Source organism: Lutra lutra, chromosome X, assembly GCF_902655055.1.
Source record: "Lutra lutra chromosome X, mLutLut1.2, whole genome shotgun sequence".
Taxonomy (NCBI): domain Eukaryota; kingdom Metazoa; phylum Chordata; class Mammalia; order Carnivora; family Mustelidae; genus Lutra; species Lutra lutra.
In genome coordinates this window covers 57,129,856-57,155,308 of record NC_062296.1, presented here as the reverse complement: position 1 = coordinate 57,155,308, position 25,453 = coordinate 57,129,856, and the positions used below count along the sequence as shown (strand labels likewise).

Below are 25,453 nucleotides of genomic sequence, written 5' to 3'. Positions count from 1 at the left end.
TCCGAGTCTCAGTTGGTTTATATTCCAAATGTGGAAATGTGGGGTCTTTTATCCCCAAAGTCTCTTTTATTCATCTCTCCCATTTCATTTATTTTATTCACTCATTTGTTTCCTCATTTATTTCTTTGTTTCTTTCTGCCCTTCTTTCTTTCTACAAACATTTGTTGCTAGATGCTACTTTTGGGGCTGGAGCTAAAGCAGCAGGAAGAGAATCTAGTGACACCAACATTCTAATAGGGGAGACAGATATGAAACCAGGAATCAAATAGAAATGAAAGATAGTTACAGATTGTGACAAGTGCTGTGATATGCTGAGGGGGAACGGCCTTCAGATGGAACATTCAGGGAAAGCCACCAGGATGCCGTGACAGCTGTGCAGAACCTAAAGAGAGGGGAGTGAGCCAGTAAATCTTTGGGGGGAGGATATTCCAGGCAGTAGGAACAGCCTGTGCAAAGGCCCTGAGTTGGGGAAAACTTGGTATGAGGTTGAACACGGTGAATAAGCAGGAGTTATTTATTCATTTACTTAATTCGTTATTTAAAAAAAGTCCAATCAACACAATATTAGATCAAGAAAATACTCAGTGGTCAGACTTACTCTCCATGCACACAACTCATACACCAGGATCCTGATGGGCAGGACCCCTCTCTTGATTTTAAAATTTGGTTCTGCCCAGTTCTCAGCGCAAACCAAGTGGCAATGGAAGAGGCAAAGACTTGGACATACTGACTCTAGAACCTAGACAAGATGCCCCACCTCTGAGCCTCAGTTTCTTCATCTCTACAACAGCGGTAACAATATGTAACTGATTTTCAACTCAGATCCCATTGGGTTCCCCCTCCTCTTCTAGGATCCAGAAAAAAAGGAACAACTCAAAACTGTCCCTGGTGTCTAAAGCTATTTCCAAGGGAGTGATAGAAGCCTCTGCACATGAGAGCCTTAGCAGAGGATTCTACTCCTTTCCATTTCTGAAATCTGGTGGATTCAAACCCTCAGGTATCCTGCCTTTAGAGGAGGAGGAGGGGAGTGGGGAGAAAGATAACAGTGAGGAGGAATCCTGAGAGGACAGGCTACATCCATCTGCAAGACCAGTGGAAGAATTTTGAGCCATCCGTGGTAAAGGCTGGGGGTTAGGGGAGGGAGCAAAGGAGAGGCAAGGCCAGGGTGGAGGTGTGGGAGGTGGGAGCTGGCTTTGCTCCTTAAGAATTCCCCCACAGGAACAGAAGCTGAAGAAGGAGGGAGTCTTGGCTTCCTTTTCTTTCACCGTTCTTCACCTTCCACTCTACTCCCCACCCCACTTTGGCCAGGTCTCCAGGGGCAAGCTGAGTCTAGGAAGGGCCTGTCAGTATCACTCACCCACCTCCCCACTCCCTGCTAGGAAACCCCAGAAATCCACTGTGGTGGGACCCCCTCGGGTAGGCTTTATCCTGGAGAAGACCTTCTATCACACAACCTCTGAATCCCCAGGAGCACTGCCTACAGCAGGCACGGGGTTAGCAGAAAAGTATTGACCGTGGACAAGTGGCTTGACCTTCCCGGGCCTCAGTTTTCTCCATCTTTAAACTGAGACTAAAAATGCATTACTTCGCAGGGTTGCGGAGAGAGTTCAAGGGTCTGCAAAGTGCCTGGCTCCTTGAGGCATCTACAAATATTAGATACTGCTGTTGCTGTTCTTCCTCCTACTGCCGGTCGGTCCTGAGTCACCGTTGATCAAAAAATGCACCATTATTGTATGTATCACCAGGAGAGACAAAAAAGTACTGCGAATTAAATTATGACTCACCAGTGCTTGGGAGACGCAGCCGGATTTCAGAGATGTTATAGAATTAAGTGTTCCTGGAATCTGGCTGGGGATGTTATTTAACCTGCGTTCTGGTTCCACACGTATGTTTGCTTATAAAAACTCATGACACTGATCACCCGTGGTCTGTGCCCTCTTCTGTATGTGTGGTACACTCGAATACGAGGTTTATATTAAAAACAAGTCAAACCTGTACAGCTTAGAATGGGTAAGACCTTATATTGGCCCCAGCACTGGGCAAGGCAATATATGCTTGGCACTAATTTAATGCTGAATGAGCAGACAAGTGGCTGGGAGTGGGACACAAGAATAATAGGGTGGTATGGGGCGCCTGGGTGACTCAGTGGGTTAAAGCCTCTGCCTTCGGCTCAGGTCAAGATCCCAGGGTCCTGGGTTTGAGCCCCGCATTGGGCTTTCTGCTCGGCGGGGAGCCTGCTTCCCTTCCTCTCTCTCTGCCTGCCTCTCTGCCTGCTTGTGATCTTTGTCTGTCAAATAAATAAATAAAATCTTAAAAAAAAAAGAATAGGGTGGTCTCTTACTTTTTTTTTCTTTAAAGATTTTATTTATTTATTTGACAGAGATCACAAGTAGGCAGAGAGGCAGGCAGAGAGAGAGGGAGAAGCAGGCTCCCCACTGAGCAGAGAGCCCGATGTGGGGCCCGATCCCACAACCCTGGGATCATGACCTGAGCCGAAGGCAGAGGCTTTAACTCACTGAGCCACCCAGGCACCCCTGGCCTCTTACTTTTGAGGTCTCCTGGACAGATGCTAGTCTGGAAAGATTCATTTCCACATGAGTGGGAGGTGCCCACCCCAAGGTCACTCATCTGAGGTTTTACTGATGAAAAAACTGCCTAAGGTCACACAATTTAGTAAATGGCAGAGCTGGGATTTGAACCCAGGTAGCTAGGCTCCAAGATCTAAGCCTTTACCTACTACATTATATATTCTGTTATATATACAGTTTGGGGAGGACGTAGGTATGAAAATTAATAAAGGGAAACCTTACTAAAATGGGACTCAGGATGCTAGAAGGGGAGGCTGGGTAGAGGGAACTTACTACTCAATGTCAGTTACAGCAAAAAGTATCAATTATAGACCCAACAGAAGTATCTCAACAGGAAAGAACTGGTCAGTTATAAGCCCCCAACAGGGAAAGATATACATTGTGTCTCTTATAAGAAACTGACTACACCTGCAGCTCAGCCACTGAGAAACCATCATTGCTATGAACTCTTGCTTTTCTCCAATAGCCTTTTGTTCCAAACAACCCCTCCCAACATCCTCCTCCATAACAGAATGTTCCTTTCCTTTGTTGATTGGACATGCATATGGTTTTGCCATAGCCTGCTTGTCCTGCGTTGCAATTCTGTTATTCCTGAATAAACACATCTTTTGCTGGTAATATAACTGGCAGTTTTACCTTTAAGGTTGACAAAGGGATGTTTGCCAAGCACCCACAGACCCCTACCTGACCCCCTCCAGATTCAGTCCTGCCTTAAGCCATTCTTATGGGTTGGAGTGGACTCCTGGGAAAAGGAGGGTTCTGCCTGTCCGGGGAGACTGGGAGTATTCGAGGACCAGAATCTGACTGTGTACTAGAAAGAATAAGGGAGGGAAGGGGATGCGTGGTGGGGTATCCGCTGCTGGTTGTCCCACTCATGGTAAGCAGGGGCTGCTGGAAATTCAGACTGGCCATTTCTCCCAACTAGCTCACAGCTAGACCGGCAGGCAGACAGAACAACCATTTGCTTAACTGGATAATCATTTGGTTGACTACATAACTCATGGACCCACAGGGAGAGGGGCCATTTGAGGAACGGAGGGTGCCATTTCCTTATGCTGTGTGGTACTGAAAATCTAACTAAATTATGCCCGCTGGGGACCGGCTGGTGGTCTGATAGCGTAGAAGACAGGCAGCCTCTTGAGGGACTGACAGGCTGGCTGACTGACAGGCCGTGCCGTTGCTGCCTGCCTGGCTGGTTGTGAATGGCTGACTATTGCTGGGAGCCACATCCGGCCCAAGGGAGTGTGTCTGGATGTGGCACTGTCTGATGATATGTAAAGGCAGGGCTACCCTGAGGGAATTTCAGGCTGACTGATGGACAGATCTGTGATGGCCTGATAAGCAACCGTATCTGGTGAGTGACCATCCACCCTGGCCAAATCACAGCATGCTTGACAGACCCCGTGGTCAGTCACATGCCGAGAATGGCTGCCTGGCTGATGGACAACACGAAGGGGGGCAGTGAACAAGTCAGAGGCCAGCTGACCCACTGAAATAACCATGTAGAAACCTGACTGCCTGGCCGTACCAAGTTGGAATCACAGCGGCCCTGAGGGGGCCCCGGTGGGTCAGAGGAGACTGTCCGGATGACTGACCAATGGTGGGCATGCCTCCCCTGAGACATGAAGACCGCTGACCCACTGTCAGGTGGGGGCTTCAGTTGCTGTGACTATTGGCTTTGTGTCTGAGAGGGCGACCTGAGACGCTGACAATGACAACCTGTCCTGACCTAACCATGGCCCGCCGGAGGCCACGGCTGGTGGCTGTGAGATGGTTTCCTCTGGGGGTTTCAGAGCTGCGCGCGGAGCAAGAGTAGATGGAGAGACCGGCTGCTTGACTGACCGTGTGAAAAAGGGGGCAGTCGGAGGGAATGACAGGCTGGTTAAGCGTGTAGTCGTCGTTAGCGCCGTCTGTCTGCCTTAAGAGACTCCCGGCTGGCGCGAGGCTCCAACGGGGGCCGTTGTTGACTGGCAGACAGTGTGAATGGGGGGGCCGGGGTCTCACTAAACAGTTGTCTGTGGTGACGGGACCCATTGTGTGATTTGAGTCTGGGGACCGGCTGAGCAGCCGTACGTGGCGACAGTCCATCTTGGGAGTCACGGCCTGCTTGGGGTTAAAATGCAGTGACGACTGACTGACGGTGGTAATTGGGGGTCTGACAGGACGGAGAATCCCCCGTGCGGCTGGCTAAGAACGTGATTGGCTGACAGCGTGACAGACAGACCGGCGTGCGGGCAGGGCCTCCGGCAACCTTAGTTGTCGCCGCCGCCGCCGCTGCCGCCCAGACGCACTCTGGGAAAGCGCTGGCTAGCACCCGCCTGCGGGACCGAGCTGGGTGGCGGGGAGGGGTCCGGTCACGGCTCGCCGGTTGGTCCGCGCGGGCGCTGCTCGCGGCGCCGCGCGGCCAATAGGCTGCGCGTTCTCGGCCACGCCCGCGCGAGCTCTCTTCTCGCGAGGCCGGTTAGGCCCGAATGTCGTTAGCCGTGGGGAAAGATGGCGGAAAATTTAAAAGGTGAAGCAGTGGCGGCAGCGGCGCGGGCCTGCTGGCCGGGCCGGGTGGGCTGGAGGGGTGGCGTCGTGGGCTCGGGGCCCCGGCGTCCGAGGCCACGGAGCCGGGAGCCGGAAGCCTGGCGCGGAAAGGATGGGGCTCAGGGAGCCCAGGCCTGGCGCGCGGGGCTGGGCGGGGCTGAGGGGAGGGGGCGCGTGCCTCGGAACGCGGCGGGCGCGGGGCTAAGTGGGGACGCGGGAGGGGGGCGCGCGCCCCTGATCGCGACCAGTCGGCGCGCGCACGCGCGGGGGCTTGTCGGGGAGGCCGCGCCCGCGCGCGGGAAAATCGGCCGCCGGTGACCGTTACCCGGTTGGTGTCCACGCGAGACGCCGGAAGGGGAGGGAAGGGAAGGGGACGGACCTCGTTTTCAGAGTGGGGGGACAGAGGAGTCTTCAGGGTGAGGGTACCTCCTTTCCGCGTGATGGGGAAAGGGTTTCCTGTAGAAAAGACTCGCCCGGGAAGAAGGGAAAAGGGTTTCTCTAATAGAGCTGGACTCTCTCGTGTGCAAGGGAAGAGGGTGACTTTTCCAGTATGTTGGGGAGGGTGGGCTCTTCTGGGTGAGAAAAGCTGCGGGGAGGATGGGCTCCACAGTACGAGGGGGGCCTCTGAAGGCTAGGAATCCACCTGTGGTCAGTGGGGAGCCAGCAGCTGGAGAGGTTAGCTGGGACCACTTTAGTGGTTTAGTTTCAAATGCAAGTTAAGGGGTTTGAAAGGGAGAGGCAGCACAGGGAGAGAGAGGAAAGCGTGGGCACAGGCCGAGTCTCCACTAGGCCTGCCTAAGTGGAGGGGGGGGGGTTAGCACACGGCATAATTTTGCAAAGCTCTTGGACGTTTTCAGGTTGAGGTCTAGAGTATTTCGTTATGAGTTCAAATGTTTGATTTTTGTAATGGGAAGTAGAAAATATTAAAAATAGGATGAGGACTGACTGCATTTGGAATAAGTGTTCTGTGGAATGATTTGATAAAATGGCTTCTAAAGCACATTGTGCCTGGAATCAGAAGTCTTTTAAAAAAAAATCCGCATCTTGAAAATTTCTGATAGCCCAAGAAAGGTTCCAGGCATACTTAAAAGAATCGTCAGTAACCTATACTATTTGATGGTTCCTGAATAGAGAGCGTACTACTCCTTTGGGCTTTACCCCTCACAGAAATGTAGATGAGACAGAAAGCCAAAATGCGGGTTCAAAAAACCCCCAAAACACCTTGCAGGTTTAAAGGACCTAGGCTGATCATTCAAGGAAGCTTCCAGCAATCTAATACCATTCCACAGTATCTTACTCCTAATTCTGAAATCTAAAAAGCTCTGAGAAGTTCAGTTTGGCACCATTCAGTGGCAAAACTAGATTATAAAGTGGGACTATCTTGCCTCTTTATTTCTCCTATTCAATGTAAAAATTCAGATGTTTGCTGCAGAATTACTAATGTGTCTGATTATGGCTTGAAACCCCTGACCACACTGGGGGTGGTAGGTAGTGTGGGGGGCATACCTAGAACTACACTTGTAAAAATCTGCCCCCCAAAAATCTGAATTCCTAAACGCAACTACCCCAGGAATTTCAGATAAGGGTTTCCAGACCAGTCTTTCCAGTTAAGCCTTTGTTTGGTGCCTACAGGTTGTAATCCCATCCCCAACCGTTCCCCCCGGGGCAATGCACCCTACTGAGATGGGGGGTTGTTCTTTTTATTTTGCAAAGTGGGGAGAGGGATGATTAGGTCCTGAACACCTGGCAGGTTTGCTGGCAGTTTTAGGAAGAGTATGGAGGCAGTTGGAAGCTCTGGGAATAGATCCCTTTAGGACAATCCAAGCAGCAGATTCCACTTTGAGGTCTACTGCTCCAGCAGTAGCCTTGGAATGAGCACTGGGGTGGAAGAAGTGGCCTGTTTCTGTTGTAGAAGGGAATCAGCATTGGGAAGGCCTGCGGATTAAATCTCACTGACTCTGAGGCAGTCCTTTGGAAGTCCCAGAGAGGATGTGGGGTCTCCTTTGACCCGTGACTTCACCAGGATGCCCAGTAAGTTCTTTCTGGCCTCCTTGTTGTAGGCTGCAGTGTGTGTTGCAAGTCTTCTTGGAATCAGCTACAGGACCTGTGCCGCCTGGCCAAGCTCTCCTGCCCAGCCCTTGGCATCTCCAAGAGGAATCTCTATGACTTTGAAGTCGAGTACCTGTGTGATTACAAGAAGATCCGCGTGAGTCTGGGTGACCGAGGCCAGGGCAGGGGTGTCTCAAGGAAGCTGGCTTACTGTCCCCTTGCCCCCACCCCCACTGCCTGCATCTGTTTCCAAAGGGAATTTTCTCCTCTGGTCTTAAAAAATTAGGTTTAGTAGGACTTCTTATTATCCTCATTTTGCAGGTGAGGACACTAAGTGGCTTTCTCAGGGGCGGGCAGGAGCCTGAATGAATCCCCTAATAAGTCTCTCTTCCCACCTCCACAGGAATACACACCAGCTGCAGGGTTTGAGGTACTGAGCCCCGGAAGGGAGCCAGTGACAGCTAGCAACTATTGAGCACATCTAGTGTGCTGGGCACTAACTCGCAGAACCTCTTTCAATCCCCCTGGCCATGCTGTGAAATGGGAACTGTTACCATTGCCAGAGCAGGCGACAGCAGGATAAAGAGAACAGACTGGAGCCAGTATGGTGGGGTTCAGATTTTGGCCCTGTAGCCCTGGGATACTTACACACGTTCTCTGTGGTTCATTTTCCTCATCTGTAAAATGGAGAGGACTAGTATTATCTAGCTCACACAGAGTTGTGAGGGTTAAATTAGTTAATAAGACACAGAAGTTCCTTAGAACAGTACCTGCTACATACTGAAAGCTAGGATGATGTCAGCTTCCCCCGCCTTACTTAGAGATGAGGGTCCGCAGAGTTAATTAACTTGCCTAAAGCCACACAGCCAAGGAGCCACAGATTCAGAATCTGTACCCAGTGTGTCTGCCTGTGGAATCTGTGTGGTTAAATTGTATCGTCTAGCTGCTCTCTGCAAGAAAATATCCCTCTGCATGCTGAGTGGAGAGCAGACTGTAGGGGGCAAGGGTGGAACTGGGGGTACTGGTGAGGAGGTGAGGAGTCCTCCTACCGGAATCCAGGCGAGCGATGACAGGGGTGGCAGTGACGATGGTTTGAAGTGGTTGGACTCTGGATGTAGTTTGAAGATGAGGCTGACAGGATTTGCTGAGGGTGGATGTGGGGATTGCGGAAAAGAAGTGAAGGTTGTGACTTCCAAGAGTTGGGGCCTGAAACAGCTAGGAGGAGGGAGCTGATTAAATTAAAACTTGGAATTTAGACAGTAGTAAGGGAGAGCAGGTGATTTGAACCTAGGGATCCTGAGGCTAGGGCCCAGGCTTTGTAACCACGGCATAGACTTATTCCAGAAGAGGTGCGGAGAGTGATTTGGGTCTTACCTACTGGCTCTGGGATGGAGGTCCCACAAGGGCTGGGCCAAGGGTATCGCCACTTACGGTGCCCCCATTCCCTGGTCCCCCTCAACAGGAACAAGAGTATTACCTGGTAAAATGGCGCGGATACCCAGACTCAGAGAGCACCTGGGAGCCACGGCAGAATCTCAAGTGTGTGCGCATTCTCAAGCAGTTCCACAAGGACTTAGAGAGGGAGCTGCTCCGGCGGCACCACCGGTCGAAGCCCCCCAGGCACCTGGACCCAAGCTTGGCCAACTACCTGGTACAGAAGGCCAAGCAGAGGCGGGCGCTCCGGCGCTGGGAGCAGGAGCTCAATGCCAAGCGCAGCCACCTGGGACGCATCACCGTGGAGAACGAGGTGGACCTGGATGGCCCCCCTCGGGCTTTCGTATACATCAACGAGTACCGTGTGGGGGAGGGCATCACCCTCAACCAGGTGGCGGTGGGCTGTGAGTGCCAGGACTGTCTGTGGGCCCCCGCCGGAGGCTGCTGCCCTGGGGCGTCCCTGCACAAGTTTGCCTACAACGACCAGGGTCAGGTGCGGCTGCGTGCCGGGCTGCCCATCTACGAGTGCAACTCGCGCTGCCGCTGCGGCTATGACTGCCCCAACCGCGTGGTACAGAAGGGCATCCGCTATGACCTCTGCATCTTCCGCACGGATGACGGGCGTGGCTGGGGCGTCCGCACGCTGGAGAAGATCCGCAAGAACAGCTTTGTCATGGAGTACGTGGGAGAGGTAGGGAGCCGGGGCCCAACGTGTGTGTATGCGTGCGTGTGCGCGCGCGGGAGCTCTTCCCGCCGTATGTTCCCATCGTGTGCGCCCAGCTCGCCTCACTGCATGCCTGCAGCGTCCCTGCTTTTCCTGTCCCGGGAAAGGTGGGGGGCGGCTAACCTGAGTGTGACAGGGACATCCTGACAGGGGCGCGCATTTCAAGCTGGTAGTTGAAAGCACAGCGAAATACTTCTTGACTGGGTTGACCTCGTGAGGGTACCTGGCAAACAGGAAAGCGGGAACTAAAATCGGGCGTTCTTTTTAACAGGCCATGTGCTCAGCATAGGGTTGCATCACCTGGAAAGGCACTACTCATTTCGCAAGGGTTCAGCTTACCGCCATGCAGCGTCTGACCAGGAGGAGTGCCTTTTACTAATGGGAGCACGAGCACCCTGCAGTAGGACGCAGACATGCCTTAACGTGGGCGGCCACTTCCTCCACATTTGCAGGACACTAGGGAAAGCCTGGGTATACGGTTGACCCTGGAACAACAGGGCACCAGGGGAGGGGGGTGTGGGGGGAGGGTCAGGGGCGCAAAACCCGCGTAGTCAAATCTGCGTGTACCTTTTGGCTCCCCAGAAACTTAACTATTAGCAGTCTGTTGACCTTACTGATAACTTAAATGGTGGACTGATACATATTTTACATGTTACATGTATCATATAATGTTCCTTACAGTGAAGTCAGCTAGAGAAAAGAAAATGTTAAGACAATCATAAGGAAAAGAACACTTAGAGTCCTCTACTGTATTTATGGAAAAGAAAATCTGCCTGTAGGTGGGCCCATGTCGTTCAAACCTGTGTTGTTCAAGGGGCAGCTGGATTAGGCAGGCTGGCCGCTGTACCTACAAGCCCCAGAGCCCAGTGGCCTCGCACGTTCGATGTCTCTCTGCTCCCGTCAGTCCAGCCCGGGTGTTCGGGTAGTACCCTTCTGTACAGTGGCATGGCCGCCTGGGCTCCTTCCCTCTTGTGCCTTTGTTGTGCCTTAGAGCCGCCCCTGATCCTCACTCCGCATCGCTGGCAAGCGGGCTGAGAGGGTGGAAGGGGAGGTTGCTCATGGGCCAGGCCTGGATACAGCGCCCATCACTGCTGCCCACACTCCCTGGCTGGAACCGAGTCCCTGGCCTTACCTTGGTGCAAGGGAGGCTGGGAAGTGTGACTCAGCCGTGTACCTAGGTGGAAAACAAAAGGAGTGTGTGTATGAATAACCAGCAAGTGTCTGCAACAGCAAATGTCATGTTCTAAGGTGGGACGCGGTGTGCATTTGGGGTGGAGAAGTTCTTTTTATGTCAGACCATCTCATGCACTGGGGGAACAATTGACATCCCTGGACCTTGACCATGTAAATCCATGAGAGTGTTGCCATGGTGACAACCCCAGATACCTTCATCTTTCTAGATGTCTCTTAGGGCTGTGGTATAGTTGGGAGTGACAGAAATGGGCCTAAGGGACACACACCTGAAGGTGTGCACACTGTAGTAATGACACTGATGGAGAGGAGAGACTCCCAATAATGACCCATGAAGTAGGTGCGGTCATAGCCCCACGGGGCAGAGATGATTTAGAGGCAGAGCAGTCCACACTTCAGAGGACCCTGAGAGTCTATAGACAAGACGTCCACACTCAGATAATCCCAACGGTCTGGAGAAAGAAATGTCCACACATAGAAGGACCTGCCAGTCTGGAGGAAGGAGAAGGTTGCCATACCCCAGAGGGATCCTGACAGTCTGGGATGGGGATCCTGACAATTTGTGGGAAGAGGTGTCTCCGTCCCAGAGTGACCTAAAGGAGAGAGCAAGCTCTCCACACTCCACAGGACCCTGGCAGTCCAGCTTAGGCAGTGTCTACACCCACACTATGCTGACAGGAAAAGGAAGTGTCCTCACCCCGGAGGGACTGGGACAGTCTGAAGGAGATGGGGTCTACACCTAAGAGAACTCTGACAGCCTGGAGAAAGTACCCATGCCCTCAGTGTTCTGACCCTCTGGGGGAGGTACCCACACCTCCGAGGGATGCTAAGAGTGCAGGAGATGTTAACAGCCTGGAGGGGTGTCACCAGTCTGAAGGGGGACATGTGCACACTCCAGAGCCCCTGACAGCCTGCAGGAGGTGACCAGCCCCCACAGGAGCCCGCTGGTTCTAGAGGAAGTCCAGAAAAGGGAGTGTCTCCAGCCTCATTGTACTGACAATCTGGAGGAAAAGCTCTTTATAACACAGAGGATCCTGACGGGTGAAGAGGAGGGAGAGTGCACAGCCCCTAAGTACCCCAGGGTCCCCTGGTCAGGGTGCTGTTCTTCCTTAGCTTCTACACTCCTCCATGCTGTAAACTTGGGGTGGTCAGGGCTTCTCACCCCTGTGCCCCCTCTTCCCGCTCCACACACACTGTCCTTAAGCTATTTCTTGGGCTCCCTCCTGCCACAATCTGTGATTTCCAGGCCCCTTCCTGATGCTCTCAGACCTGTGGGGCCTCCTGATCGCACCCACCATAGGTCCCTAGATGCTGCCGAAGCCAAACTCCTCTTCGTGCGTCCCCTGTCGGGGGGCAGCACAGCCGAGGTTGGAGGCTGGAGCCGAGCTCCACCACTCAGCAGCAGTCACTCACCCTCTTTGAGCCTCAGTTTCCCAGTCCGTAGAATGGGAATGGTAACAGCACCCACATCATTCACTTGTTATAAGAATTAAGTGAGTTGTGATGTGTGAAGCACTTGGAAGAAGCACTTGAACAGTAAGTCTTTGATAAATGTTAGCCATTACAGTCTGAAATTCAGAAAATCCAAAATGCTCAGAAAACCCAGTCTTTGGTAACCCATATGGCTAGAACACCCAGCCAGACCTGATCTGGGCCGATATGTAACCTAGTTCTCCCACTTGGGGTGAACAGTCATAGATCTCATTATAGGAGTATTCATTTCCTCAGTTACATGGTGCTGTCCCAGACCCTACGGGTGTCACATAATAGAGGGCATGCACCCCATATCTGGTCGCCAAGCTGTCCTTCTACAGTGTGGACCCAACACCCGCCCTCCCCTCTCCACACCAACGGTCCCTCCACGCGAGCTGCCTGCCCTCTCCTCTGCACCCTTCCACGTTCCATCAGAACATCCACCCTCGCCCAGCAGAGAACAGCAGCCTAGCTTATCCATTCTAAGACCTGCATTTGCTTCATATTTTACCAACACTGAAAGGAAGGTGCATCTCACTTAATTAGTTAAATGACAGTATGTTATCGTTTAATTAGCAGTGTTTCCTTTCTTGGGAAAGGGCACATAAAAATAAAGGAGCGTGTTCGACTGGGTAAGATTGGCACTCGGGACCATTTCTGACCATGCTCAGCGTCCAGAACGGAAAAGTCGTTCACATCCCTGATCGCGCTGGAGCTTTATCACAGCTCCTGTCAGGTCGCTGCTACCATGATCACCCGCCCCCCCCCCGCGCCCCCCAATTCTGCAGACGAGAGCCGAGGCCCAGAGGGAGAGAGGAACGTGCTCAGAGTCACCAAGCTAACAAAGTGGGTAAAAAAAAAAAAAAGGCCCAAGTGTCTAAAACTGGTGCGCTGCCAGACCTGGTGGAAGGGTTTTTGGTTTTTTGGCTGAGGAAGCAGGCAGGAGAGAGCATTCAGGATCCCCTCTCCAGATGGGGGCAGGGCAGCGGCTGGACTCTTGAGTCTTCTGGGTCCTGTTCACAGTCAGCACTCTTTCTAGGCTGCCAGCTTCTAGCCCGTCTTCCCCAGTCGTTCTGGACAGCTGCTAGAGAGTGGGGACGGGGCCTGCTCTGTTCCCGAATTTTCTGGGTAGGCCCGCCCTTACGGAGTGGGACTGGGAAGGCACTGGGAAGGCGGCTGGAGAAGGAGCCGTTTGTGCCCTGGAGGGCTCACCGCGTGACTCACTCTCGGGGAGACTCAGGAAGCAGGTAGAGGCAGAATAGGCGGGAAGATGCGGACCGGGGAGGACGTGGAAAGGGCAAAGCTGGCTCAGACACCACCCAGCATGCTCGAGAGTCCGCGGAGGCCGCCCTTCGGTCCCAGGCCTGCAGGGGGCTGCAGACAGGCTGCTTCCAGCGCCGGGCATCAGGAGGCCGCAGAGAAGTGACACCTGTCGTGCCAACTCGCAAGGAGTGTGTGTCCTCGGAAGGCAGAGGAACACGGGCCTTGATGTAGCCCTCCCTCAGAACGCTTCTGGAGCTCCTGTTGGCGTTCCTCAGGAGTGAGTCCCCACTCTTCAACCTTGTGTCCAAGCCCTTCTGTGACCCGTAGCTTGCTTTACATGCTGTATTGGTGTTTTGCTGCCCTGGGAACCCGAAGCCCTGGGTTTTCTGACCAGCACCTTGCACCGCGGGTGTCTGAGTCCATCTCTCTTTCACCAGACCGTGACCACCCCCTGCCCCGAGAGGGCCGGGACCAGACCTGGTTCCTGTTGTCTCCCCTGACCCAACTGGGACTGCGGTGGGCACCCGGCCTGGTCTCCCATGTCTCCCCCTGCAGACGCGGGCCCCTGAGTGCTGGGACTGGGTACAGGGTAGGCCTCCTAAAGACCCACTAAAACCAGTGAACGAACGAGCCCAGATTTGGACTGTGGGCGAGCCAGGTTCCTCAGAGTGTGGGGTAGCGAGCTGCGGGGCCCAGGTCTCCTCAAGGTGCTCGTGAAGGTCTGGCTGGGAGCAGAGGCTGGAGGTACTGGGGCAAGAGGCAGGGAGGAGCCCGCGAGGGCTCCAGCGCGCTGTCCTGCCTGGAGGGAGTGGAGAGTGGTTGCGGCGGGCGTGCTGGTAAGCGAGGAAGGAAGCCGGGGCCACTCTGGGTTTGCATCCTGTGGCAGAGGTGGTGGTGGCCAGTGGGTGTCTGATGAGAGGAGAGGTGGGTTTGCAATGCCTGTAGGCCCACCACGGGACAGAGGATAGGTCACTAGGCCAGGCAGCAGGGCAAAAAGAAAGGCACTTTGGTGCTTCTGCTTGTGGGCACTGGTCTCTGAGGGGTGGGTGGAGGTAGCAGGAAGCCCAGGAGTGGAGGAGGTGGTCTGCCCCGGTCTGCAGGCACCTGAGGCTGAGGAAGGGGCAGTCTTGGGTCCCATGGGATCCTCCCCCAGAGGAGGGCATGGTTGGCTCTGCTGGGGCATTACCAGAAGGCTGTGGTGGTCGGCCCGGGGGTAGGGGGGACCTGAGGGGCAGACAGCCGAAGACCCAGCTGGGGAGGGGGAAGTGCCTGCTGCCATCCGAGATCCCAGAGATCCCAGTTGCTGGCAGCTCGTGGCATCGGGGCGGAGGGAGAGCACTCACCCGAGCGCTTGCCTCCTTTCTTTCATCTGAGATTCTGGCCTTAGCTGCGTTCTTGCCATCTCAGAATCTCAACGAAGGTCTTGATCTCTCTGGACTGGGGTCTTTTGATATTAAGATTCTAAGTATCTGCCTTCAGCTCACTCGTCTGAGTCTCTCCCCCATTCATTCCGTGTCCAGGCCACTTTCTCCTCCTGGTGTCCTTGCCGCCTCGTGGCGCAGCCCAACGCGGGCACCTTCTCTCGTGCTGCCGCCTCCCTCCCCTGAACACGCACGGCTGTCTGAGCCCTGCTCGTGGTCTCCTCACGGAGTCTCCCTGTGGGTTTTTCTCTCACTGCTGGACCTTGTAGCCAGTCTCCGGCACCACTGAGAAACCCCAGGCCATCCGGAGGCTTGAGGAGGGGCGGCAGCGGGCAGCTGAGGCCCAGCGGCTTCCTCCGGGTGCCCACAGACCCCTGCAATCGCAGCCCCCCCACGTGCCCGGACCTGCCCCCAGCTGAGCTGGCCTTGGCCCTGCTCCCTTGTTAACCGGCCTAGGCCCTGGGAGGGGCTGGGGGGGGGCGGTCAGGAGCTCTGCTGCTTTTCCTGAACCTTCCTGGCCCCTCTCCCCTCACCTGCGGCCCTTTCCCCAGATCATTACCTCAGAGGAGGCGGAGCGGCGGGGCCAGATCTACGACCGCCAGGGCGCCACCTACCTCTTCGACTTGGACTACGTGGAGGACGTGTACACCGTGGATGCCGCCTATTATGGCAACATCTCCCACTTTGTCAACCACAGTGTGGGTACCCCGCAGGTGGGCGGGGGTCGGGAGGAGCAGGCTGGGGCCCCTCCTCACCCTCCCGCTGTTCTTTTTCGCCTAGTGTGACCCCAACCTCCAGGTGTACAACGTCTTCATAGACAACCTCGATGAGCGACTGCCCCGCATCGCTTTCTTCGCCACAAGAACCATCCGGGCAGGGGAAGAGCTCACCTTTGATTACAACATGCAAGGTGGGGGTGGCAAGGGACGGGGGACAGGGGCACACAGTGACATGGGACGTGAGGACCCCTTTCTGAGGAGCTTTAAAATGCCCTTCCTGACTCCTAGTGTCCATCTGGACTCTTGGACCTCTGCCTACCTCTTGGGGGCCCCCTCATTTCCAACCCTTGGATCCCAACCTTGAGATACTCATATAGACTTCTCCCCAGACCCTTGGGATGTAGGGCCTAATAGTTACGACACTCCTCCTGACTCATCTGGATTTCTCCAGTCTCCCCAATCCTCCCCACTTCTCCCCCTTTGGCCTGGCTCAGTCCAAGCATCCAGACACTCTTAAGGCCTCCAGCCAGTCCCCTTCTTAACAAACTAGCCACCTGAGACGCTCAAAGCAAGGGGGGGGGGAATCTTTGATAGGAGAGTTCAGGTGCTTCTCTGGATGTATAGGTGACCATTCCTGACTTCTGTCTGATGTGGCCCTTCCCCTGACAGCCCCCAGCCTCCCTCCAGAACCCCCACCCCCTGGCTGTCCTACCAGCACCTGTACAGCTCTCCAGTGCTGAGCTCTGGTCCTATTTCCAAACCACCACCAACCCCACAACCCCCTCCTGACCCAAATCCCAGATGTGTTCCCAGCACCCGATTCCTAGGTCTCACAGTGAAAAGGGCAGTGGGACACTTCACCTTGGCTTTCTAACAAGTCCCCTCCCCCCCCCGGCTGTGACTCCACAGTGGACCCCGTGGACATGGAGAGCACCCGCATGGACTCCAACTTTGGCCTGGCTGGGCTCCCCGGCTCCCCCAAGAAGCGGGTCCGTATTGAATGCAAGTGTGGGACTGAATCCTGCCGCAAATACCTCTTCTAGCCCTTTGAAGTCTGAGGCCAGATGGCCAGTGGGGCATAAAGCTGCCCGCCCCACCCACCCACCGCTGCCCTCCTGTCGAGGAATGACTGCCAGGGCCTTCTGCCTGCCCCTGCCTGCCCCCCCCGCCCCCCGCCTGCCCTGTGCTTGGGGGATGTGGGGTTGCGGTGAGGACTGACCGACTCCAGGAGTCCCCTTTCCCCGTCCTAGCCCCATCTGTGGGTTGCACTTACAAACCCCCACCCACCCTCAGAAGTCATTTTTTAACACCAGGAGCTTCTGTGGTTGAGAGTCATGGCCTATCAGGGTCCAAGGGGTGAACCCAGCCGGGCCCCAGAATGGAAGGATGTTTGCTTTTGTACCTGCTTCTGCCTGGAGCATGAGGGGTCTGTTGCAGGCCCTCTCCCTACTGCCCCAAGGGTGTGGGGACGCAGCCCCAGGGCAGGCTGATAGCAGAGCCCTGGGTTCCCAGCCTTCCTGTTTCCCCCACCACAGAAACTGTGCAAGCGAGAGAAAGGGGATCTCCGGGGCTGGGGCTGGGGCTGGTTTCTGCTCCTGTGCCTGCGCCGGCTGGTGGTGGGCCTCAGAGCCACAGGGTCTTTCTTTCAGGCTTGCACAGCTGAGAAGTGGACACTCCTATGTCACTGGGAGAGGGGTGGGTGCCCTTGGCCCGCTGACAGTGAGAGGGTAGTCCGGACTCGGCCAGCCCTCACAGTGGGGGCCAGGTCTGAAGTCTGCCTTTGAGGGTGCATACACAAAGGCACCCTGGGGCTCTTAACGGTGTGTTGGGGGCGGGGAGCCCTGACCTGGGGCCTGACGACTGCTGGGACTTCGTAGAGCTGAACCGAGACCTAGCTAGGCTGTAGATAGCACTTAGGACAAAAATGTGCGTTGATGGGGTGTTGGCAAGGTGCTGGGCACTGGGCAGAGCACCTGACCCGTGTGGATTGTCTCAGGGAAGCCTTGGAAACTCTGGAGGTGGACCCCAGAAAAGGGTGCACATGGCAGAAGGCAAAGGACAGACCAAGAAGGGCGGGGCGGGGGGCGGGCCTGGTTTACCTGGGAGGGTATGGCGAGGTGACAGGATCCCCTGCCCCCTGCTTTCCCCGGCCCCTAGGCCCTCTGCACTCACCTTGGGTCCACTGGTCGCAAAAGTGACCTGCCCACAAACAGACAAGGCAAAGGCTCTGATGGCTGCCTTGCCCCTTGCTTCCCCTGTGAGGTCTTCTCTAGGAAGCCTTCCCTGACTACATGTGTTCAGAGTGCCCCTACATGAGACTGTGTGCCCTGCCACCAGATGCCAGACCTCTGTGTGTGTCTGTGTGTGTCCGTGCTCCCTGCCCCCCAGACTGACCTTCAGGCATGGACTGAGTCTGATTCTCCTCTTGTATATCCCTTGGCCCTACCTGGCCCAGGGTGGGCATCAATAAAACAAATCAATGGCTGAACAAACCAAGGTGTGGGGATTGAAGACCTTGGGGGGGGGGGTGGTTGGAGGCATGAGAGGGTGGGCGCTGGGGTGCCCAGGAACGTGTTCCTTGGACCGCAGCGATCTGCTGGAACGCTTCCACAAGGAACCGCCTGCACCATCATCATAGATCATGGGACCTAAAATAAGCTTGCTTTTTAAAACTGAACTTTTAAAACGCACCAAGAAAAAGCAAACTGAATCTGGGGCACCGGGGTGGCACAGACAGCTGAGGGTCCGACTCTTGGTTTCAACTCAGGTCGTGATCTCGGGGTCTTGAGATGGAGCCCTGTGTTGGGGTCTGTGTTCCGTGCACAGTCTGCTTGGGGTTCTCTCCCTCCGCCCCCTGCTGCTGCTCGCTGGCGTGCACTGTCTTTCTCTCAAATAAATAATTCTTTCAAAAAAGAAACAATCTATTGCTGTCTAAATGAACAAACCATTATCACTTGTCATAAAAATAAATACAGTAGAAATAGAGAAATGCGATACAATTCGAGCTGGAACCCCTCTGCTCTTAGAGGCTTTGAACCCAAAGCCTACCTACTGCAGAGAGAAAAGGCTCTGCCTACCGGGGAAGCTTTTTCCACAGATACTCCTTGAGTGCCTCTCTGTGCCAGGGCAGAAAGCAGAGAACAGAGATGACCTTTCCAAAAAACTTGTTTTCATTGCTTCTCAGTTGGAGTGAGCGCCCGTGTCCTTTGCTTTGCTTGAGAGACCTCATATGTGGTGACACAGATACCTATTTTGAAGACCTCCCACACAGTGACAGAATCCTAAATGGCTCAGAGAGATCACAGGGCAGCTAGGACACAGCCCATAGGCCTCATTATACCTGGATATGAACCCTAGAACTCCGAGACCACGCACCTTGGGAGACCCAGTTCCAAGCAGCTCTGAGATCTCGCACCCAGACACAGACCCCAGACCTCAGAGGCTGCGCTGGAACTATGGGACAGACTCCCCAAGAGCTCCAAGACCTCGACTGTCAAATATATACAGTGGGATTCAGAGCCCCAGCTACATTAGAGAATGAGCTTTCTGGGATAGAAATACAAGGATACAACCTGGGACACTGCCACCCAAGCTATGTGGAGCCTTTATACCCCAATTGTGAACTCCCAAACCATTTGGAGACCTCATATCCTGGGGGCAAACAGCCCCAAAATGGAGATGTGACACCCTGGACACAGATTGCCCAAACACTGGGACCTCACACTCTGAGCACAGCTTCCTAAATGATTCTGAATCCTCACACTTTGGACACAGACCCCCAAACTGCTCAGAGAGACAGCCTGGAAAGTAGGACACCAAACATCTCAGAGACCTCTCCCTAGAACAGAGTGTCACAAACGACTCAGAGACTCGTCTTAGACGTAGACTCCAGAAAGCACAGCAATCTCACAGCCCAGAAACAGACCCTGTTTAGAGAATGCAAGCCTTGGAAAACAATCTATATGCAGCCCAGTGACCCCGCAGACCCCTAAGTAGTTCAGGGTCAGGACAGCCTAGGAAAGACTACCAAACCTCAGCGATCTCCCACTTTGTAACCCACGCACCCAATGAGCTCAGAGTCCTGAAAATCTGATTACAGCACCCCCTCCCCCAACAAAGCTTCACAACCAGGGACAAAGACCCGCCAATTTCTTTTTCTTTCTTTTTTTTTTTTTTTTTTGCCCCTCCAATTTCTCAGAGAACTTACAAACTGGGATAAAGATGGACAGACAGTTCAGAGACCTCACACCCTCTTCCCAGACCACCAGACCAACTCGGAGACCTCCTGCCTTAAACATGATTCTAGAGAGCTCCGAAATCACACATGCTGGAACATAGGCCTTAAACCGGCTCAGACGCCTCGCACCCTTGACATAGATTTCTGCTCAGAGGGGTCACGCACCAGACACAGAAGTCCCCCAAACAGCTCAGAGGCCTTCACTCTGGTTCACAGAAGAGCTCAGAGACCTGAAAATCTGGACACAAATCCTCTACATGGCTCAGAGACCGCACACCCTGGAAGACAGGCCACAAATGACTCAGATCCCACGTCCTGGACACAGACCCCAAACAGCTTAGAAACCTCCTATCCTAGGGCTCACATCCCCAAAGAGCTCAGAGTCTTTACACTCTCCACAGACCTCCAAATGATTCAGAAATATCACATCCTGGGATGCCTGGGTGGCTCAGTCGGTTAAGCCACTGCCTTCAGCTCAGGTCATGATCCCAGCATCCTGGGATCAAGTCCCACATCGGGCTCCTTACTCAGTGGGGAGCCTGCTTTTCTCTCTGCCTCTGCCTGCCTCTCTGCCTGCTTGTGCTCTCTCTCTCTCTCTCTCTGATTGATAAATATATATATACATATATATATATATCACATCCTGAACTCAGATCCCTAAACTGCTTAGGGAACTCCCACTTCGTACTCCAATCCAGAAGGATTTCAGACACCTGACATTCAATGGACACAGAGCACTGAAGAGCCTAGAAACCTTACTTTCTGTTCAAAGTCTGCCACAAACAGGAGAGACCCAGTAACTGGGACACAGACCCACAACAGCTTTGAGATCTCATGTTGTGGACACAGGCTCTCAAATGACCCAGAGAACTTCTAACCCAGGAAACAGACCCACAGAGAGCTCAGAGACAGCACATCCTGGAGAAATACGCCCACAGTATGGGACAGAAACCCTCAAAGAGTTAGTAACGCCGGGAAAGCAGACCTGCAAACAGGCTAGAGGCCTCACGTATCAGACATACCTTGCCAAAATGCTCAGAGTTAACAAACCTTACACCCCAGGACACAAACACACCCCTACCCTCAGCTCAGAGACCTAACAGCCTGGATGAGGACAACGCTCCCCCAAACACCTAAGAGATGGCATTAGTAACAGAACCCCAAACCACTCAGAGACCTCAAACCCTGGAAACCTACCCCTAGTAAGTCAGAGAGACCTCACATCCCAGGAATGAGACTTGGGATCCCAACAGGAGCTAGCTCACCCTTGGAAAGACACCCCAACAGTCAGGAATCTCAACACCAAGGGATATAGAGATCAGGGAGCTCACACTCTCGGTCCCAGAGGGTAAAGCACGTCAGAGGCCCCCCAAAGTATAAAGACATCAGTAGAAAGCCCTTGAACTTGAAACAGATCCTGAAACTGCTCTGATAAATCACCCACACCCGAGGATGAAACCCACATCATAGAACTCATTTGCTGGGGCATGGGCTCAAAACATTAAGAGAGGCTGAGGACAGATACTCAAACACACACCCCTGAGTTCTCATGTGAGGGTCACAGACCCCAGACAGCTCTGCCAACTCCTACCTGAGAGGAGGTAGACTTTCTAAGTGGTTCAGAGACACTATACTCCGCACAGACCATCACAGAGTGGAGAGATTTCACCCGTGGAATGAAGACCTCCAGACAGCTCAGAAAATTCCCAGCTGGGCACCCTCCTGCCCCCATGTAAAGCTCAGAGACCATGACCCTGGAACAAATCCCTAATGAGTCTGATGGCTCACACTCTGGGATGGAGAGGTTCTGAAAAAAAAAGAGACTCTGCACCTGTAAACGTCCCCCAAACGTGCCAAGAAACTCTCAAACCCCAAGAGCTCAAGGACCAGTTATTCTGGAACACAGAGGCCAAACAGCTCAGAGATCATACAGTGTAGACACAGCCGCCCAAACAGCTCTGTGAACTCACCCCTGGAATGAAGACTAGAACCAGCTCTGAACCCTTGGATCAAGGACTCAGAAATCCTTCTGAGACTTAGGGTACAGACCTCAAAATATAATTCAGAGAATATGCTAGATGCAGAGCAAAGAAATCAGAGCCATTGGGGTGCCTGGGTGGCTCAGTTGGTTAAGCGTCTGCCTTCAGCTCGGGTCATGATCCCAGAGTCCCGGGATTCAAGTCCTGCATGGGGCTCCCAGCTCCGCAGGGAGTCTGCTTCTCCCTTTGACCTTCTCCCCTCTCATGCTCTCTTTCTCGCTCTCTCTCTCTCGTATAAATAAATAAATAAATAAATAAAATCTTAAAAAAAGAAATCAGAACCCTTAAATCGTGGGATACACACACCCAAACAGATCAGGGGCCTCACATCCTGGATGTACACCCAAAAGAGCTCAGAGAATTTAAATTCTAGGAAATACACGCCCCCCAATGAACAGACCTCACATCCTGTGACATAGGATCAAAAAAGATCAAAAACCACATGAGCGGAGATAGACACCCATGAGTGTTTCAGAGAAATAGCATCTGGGGACGTATACCCACAAACAGATCGTAGACCTCAATCTCTGGAGACATACGCACATAAAAATATCAGATACCTCATGCACTGGGACATATACCTGCAAACATTTCTAAGCACTCATATCCTAGGAGATAAACTAAAGAACGGATCGGGGGGGCATCTGGGTGGCTCAGTGGGTTAAAGCCTCTGCCTTCGGCTCGGGTCATGATCCCAGGGTCCTGGGATTGAGTCCCGCATCGGGCTCTCTGCTCATCAGGGAGCCTGCTTCCTCCTCTCTCTCTCTCTCTCTCTCTCTCTGCCTACTTGTGATCTCTGTCAAATAAATAAATAAAATCTTAAAAAAAAAAGAACAGATCAGGGACTTCACCTATTGGGACCCATGCCCACAAGGAGACCAGAGACTCGAAGCCTAAACCCCTAATGCCTCAGAGACCTCACATGCTGGAACAAAGAAAAGGCAAAAACCTGATGACTTGAGCAAGACACAGAACTATAAACAGATCAAGGACCACACAATATTGACACACATACCGAGAACAGACCCTTGCGTCCCGAGACACGCAACCACAAAGGGTTCAGACAACTCCTATCTTGATAGGCACCCACAGACAAATCTGATATCCTGGGGCATGGACCCTCAGGGATGTCATACCCTCGGACAGACACCTGCAGACAGGTAATAGAGAACTAAATGAAAGACCTCTCATCCTGCAACATAAATCCAAAAAGTGGTCAGAGAATTCACATCCTAGGACATATACCTGTGGTCCTAAGATGCACCCGCAAAACATCAGAGAGCATACGCCATGGGACAGACACCCACAGAGAGATCAGATACTGCCCACTGGGACAGACGTAGAAAAAGAGTAGAGAGAGGCATGTTCCAGGAAATGCACTAAAATATCCTGACCAATTCATCCACAGAAAGATTAGAGACCTTAAATGTTTGACAACACACATAATAAAGAGATCGGAGATATCACATCCTGGGATGCACAGTGACCAAATGCTCACAGACCTTACATGCTGGGAAACAGGCAGAGAAACTGACCAGAAACCTCACATCCTAGGACACCCCCCCCCCCAAAGAGTTCATGGACACGAAGGCCTGCAAAAATGCACCCCCAGACCATTCACAAACCTTGCGTCCTGGAACACACACAATGAACCAGTCAGAGACCTCATATCCAGGACTCTTTCCGCAAAGAGGATACAGATCCGGAGACACACACACAGAAACGTATGGTGCCCTGAAGTCCTTGGAAGACAACCATGCACAAGTTGGAGACCAACCTCCAATCCAGTAACACACGCAGATGAACAGCTCAGAGACCCACATTCTGGAGCATCCAAAACAAAAAGACAGACCAGAGACTTCAAATCCACAAATCAGACACTCCACACGCTGAAAAACACCCCCAGGAAATCACCAGATGGCAGCTGTGACATCTTGTGGCGTAAACCACAAAGAGATTGGAGGATTCATTGTTTCGGCTTCAAGTCTCTTTCTTTCTCTACCTGACCTCTGCTTCTGCCATCACGTCGCTTTCCGTGACTACTTCCATCATCCCACAGCCCCCTGCCTCAGTGTCCACAGTCACTTGGTTTCCTGTGATTCCTAAAAGTCCTAACTCCCTTGCATAGGGATCCTTGTGATTAGAATGGGTCCTCCTGGGGAATCCAGGATAACCGCCCCATTTCACGGTGCTTCCTAAATACACGTCTGTAAGATCCCTTTCTCCAAGTGAGACAACATATTAATGAGGTCCAGGACTGGGGTAAGCATGTATTTGGAGATCCGTTATTGGACAAGACAGAACACACGTGCACAAAGAGAAAGCTCAGCCCTGGGACACAGGGACATGAAGTGCTTGAAGACTTCACATCTGGAGTCCCACACTCCCAAGGAGACCAGAGACCCAACCCCCTGGGACATACATGCAGAGCACAAGAGAGCTACGTTCTGAGACATTGACCAGATGATGCCTACAGTCCTCACACTCTGGGAATTAAACCTACAAAGATAGAAGAGAACCCGCTCTCTGGGACATATGCATCCAAAGAGAACAGGAACCAGATATGTTGGGCAACACACCTACACAAAGATCAGGGACCCACATTCTAGGACCCCCAAACAGACCAGACCTCTAACTCTGAAATACACACACCAAAGGAGCAGAAAAGCAGCCCACATTCATTCTCTCTCTCTCTCATACACACACACACACACACACACACACACACACACACACACACACACACACACACACACACACATACCAGGGACCCCACACACTGGGACACAGAAACACAAAGAGAACAGACCTCATGCCCTTTACCAACACGCCCAAGGAGATGACACAGTCCCATACGTGACATAAATGCACCATCAGACCTCATCTGAGAAGTACAGCCCATACCACACCAGACACCTTCCATCCTGCGACATGAACCAACCAACAGGTTAGAGACCTCACATGCTGGTAAATGCATCCAGATAGATTTGGACACCTGAAATCTTCAGGCATACAGTCTCAAGGAGATCAGAGAGCTCAGATCCTGGGAGACGAGCCCACTAACAGAGATCCTCCCATAAAGAGGCGAGAGTCCTCATGTGCACAGAAATACTCCCAGAAACATCAGAGAGCTGGCAATGCGGGACACGCACATGTCACCAGCTCGAGTCCCCAACCCATCTGAAACATACACCCACCATGAGCTCAGAAATCTCAAATCCTGGATGTATAGACCTTAAGAGATAAGAATTTCACTTCGTGGCTTATATAACAACAAACAAATCAGAAAGGCTAGCAAATGTCCCCATGAGATGTTGCACATCTGAGGACCTGGAATATAACCCCCCAACAGCTCAGAGACCTAACACTCTACGGTGCGCACTCCTAGAACATCACAGATCTCACATCCTAGGACATGCATCAAGAAAGAGATCAGAGAACTCACCTGGATGAAAACCCCAGAAACAGCAAACAAGTCAGAGACCTTGTTCACTCACCAGTGAAAAGATCAAACACTTCACGCTCTCAGACAAATACCCACAAACAGAGAAGGGAATTTCCATCGTGGGATGGGTACCCTGCTTCATTTCTGCTTCAGTCACCAGTGAACATACCAGAGGCTTCCACAGCACGAGACAGAGACAAACACACGGACCCAGAGATCTCACATTCTAGGACATATAATCTCAGAAACAGAGCAAGCAAAAGGAAATGACACCCGCGAAGAGGGCAGAATCTTTACACCATGAACATACCCCACCCCTGGACAGTTCAGAGAATCCACAT

General features: G+C 53.0%; 1 protein-coding gene across 1 annotated transcript; it reads left to right on the top strand.

Annotated features, from left to right (window-relative positions):
• Positions 1-4,899: 4,899 nt before the first annotated feature.
• SUV39H1 (SUV39H1 histone lysine methyltransferase) lies at positions 4,900-16,567 on the top strand. Its single transcript, XM_047716105.1, has 6 exons — positions 4,900-5,100; positions 7,178-7,323; positions 8,629-9,291; positions 15,224-15,370; positions 15,453-15,582; positions 16,301-16,567. The coding sequence occupies exons 1-6, from the start codon at positions 5,082-5,084 to the stop codon at positions 16,432-16,434; spliced, it is 1,239 nt and encodes a 412-aa protein (XP_047572061.1). The 5' UTR covers positions 4,900-5,081; the 3' UTR covers positions 16,435-16,567.
• The last annotated feature ends 8,886 nt before the right edge of the window (positions 16,568-25,453 follow it).

Excerpts from the sequence above, each read along its gene's own strand:
- SUV39H1 (XM_047716105.1), top strand. Across the intron at positions 9,292-15,223 it reads TCATGGAGTACGTGGGAGAG|ATCATTACCTCAGAGGAGGC; the intron begins GTAGGGAGCCGG and ends CCCTTTCCCCAG. Across the intron at positions 15,371-15,452 it reads CCCACTTTGTCAACCACAGT|TGTGACCCCAACCTCCAGGT; the intron begins GTGGGTACCCCG and ends TTTTTCGCCTAG.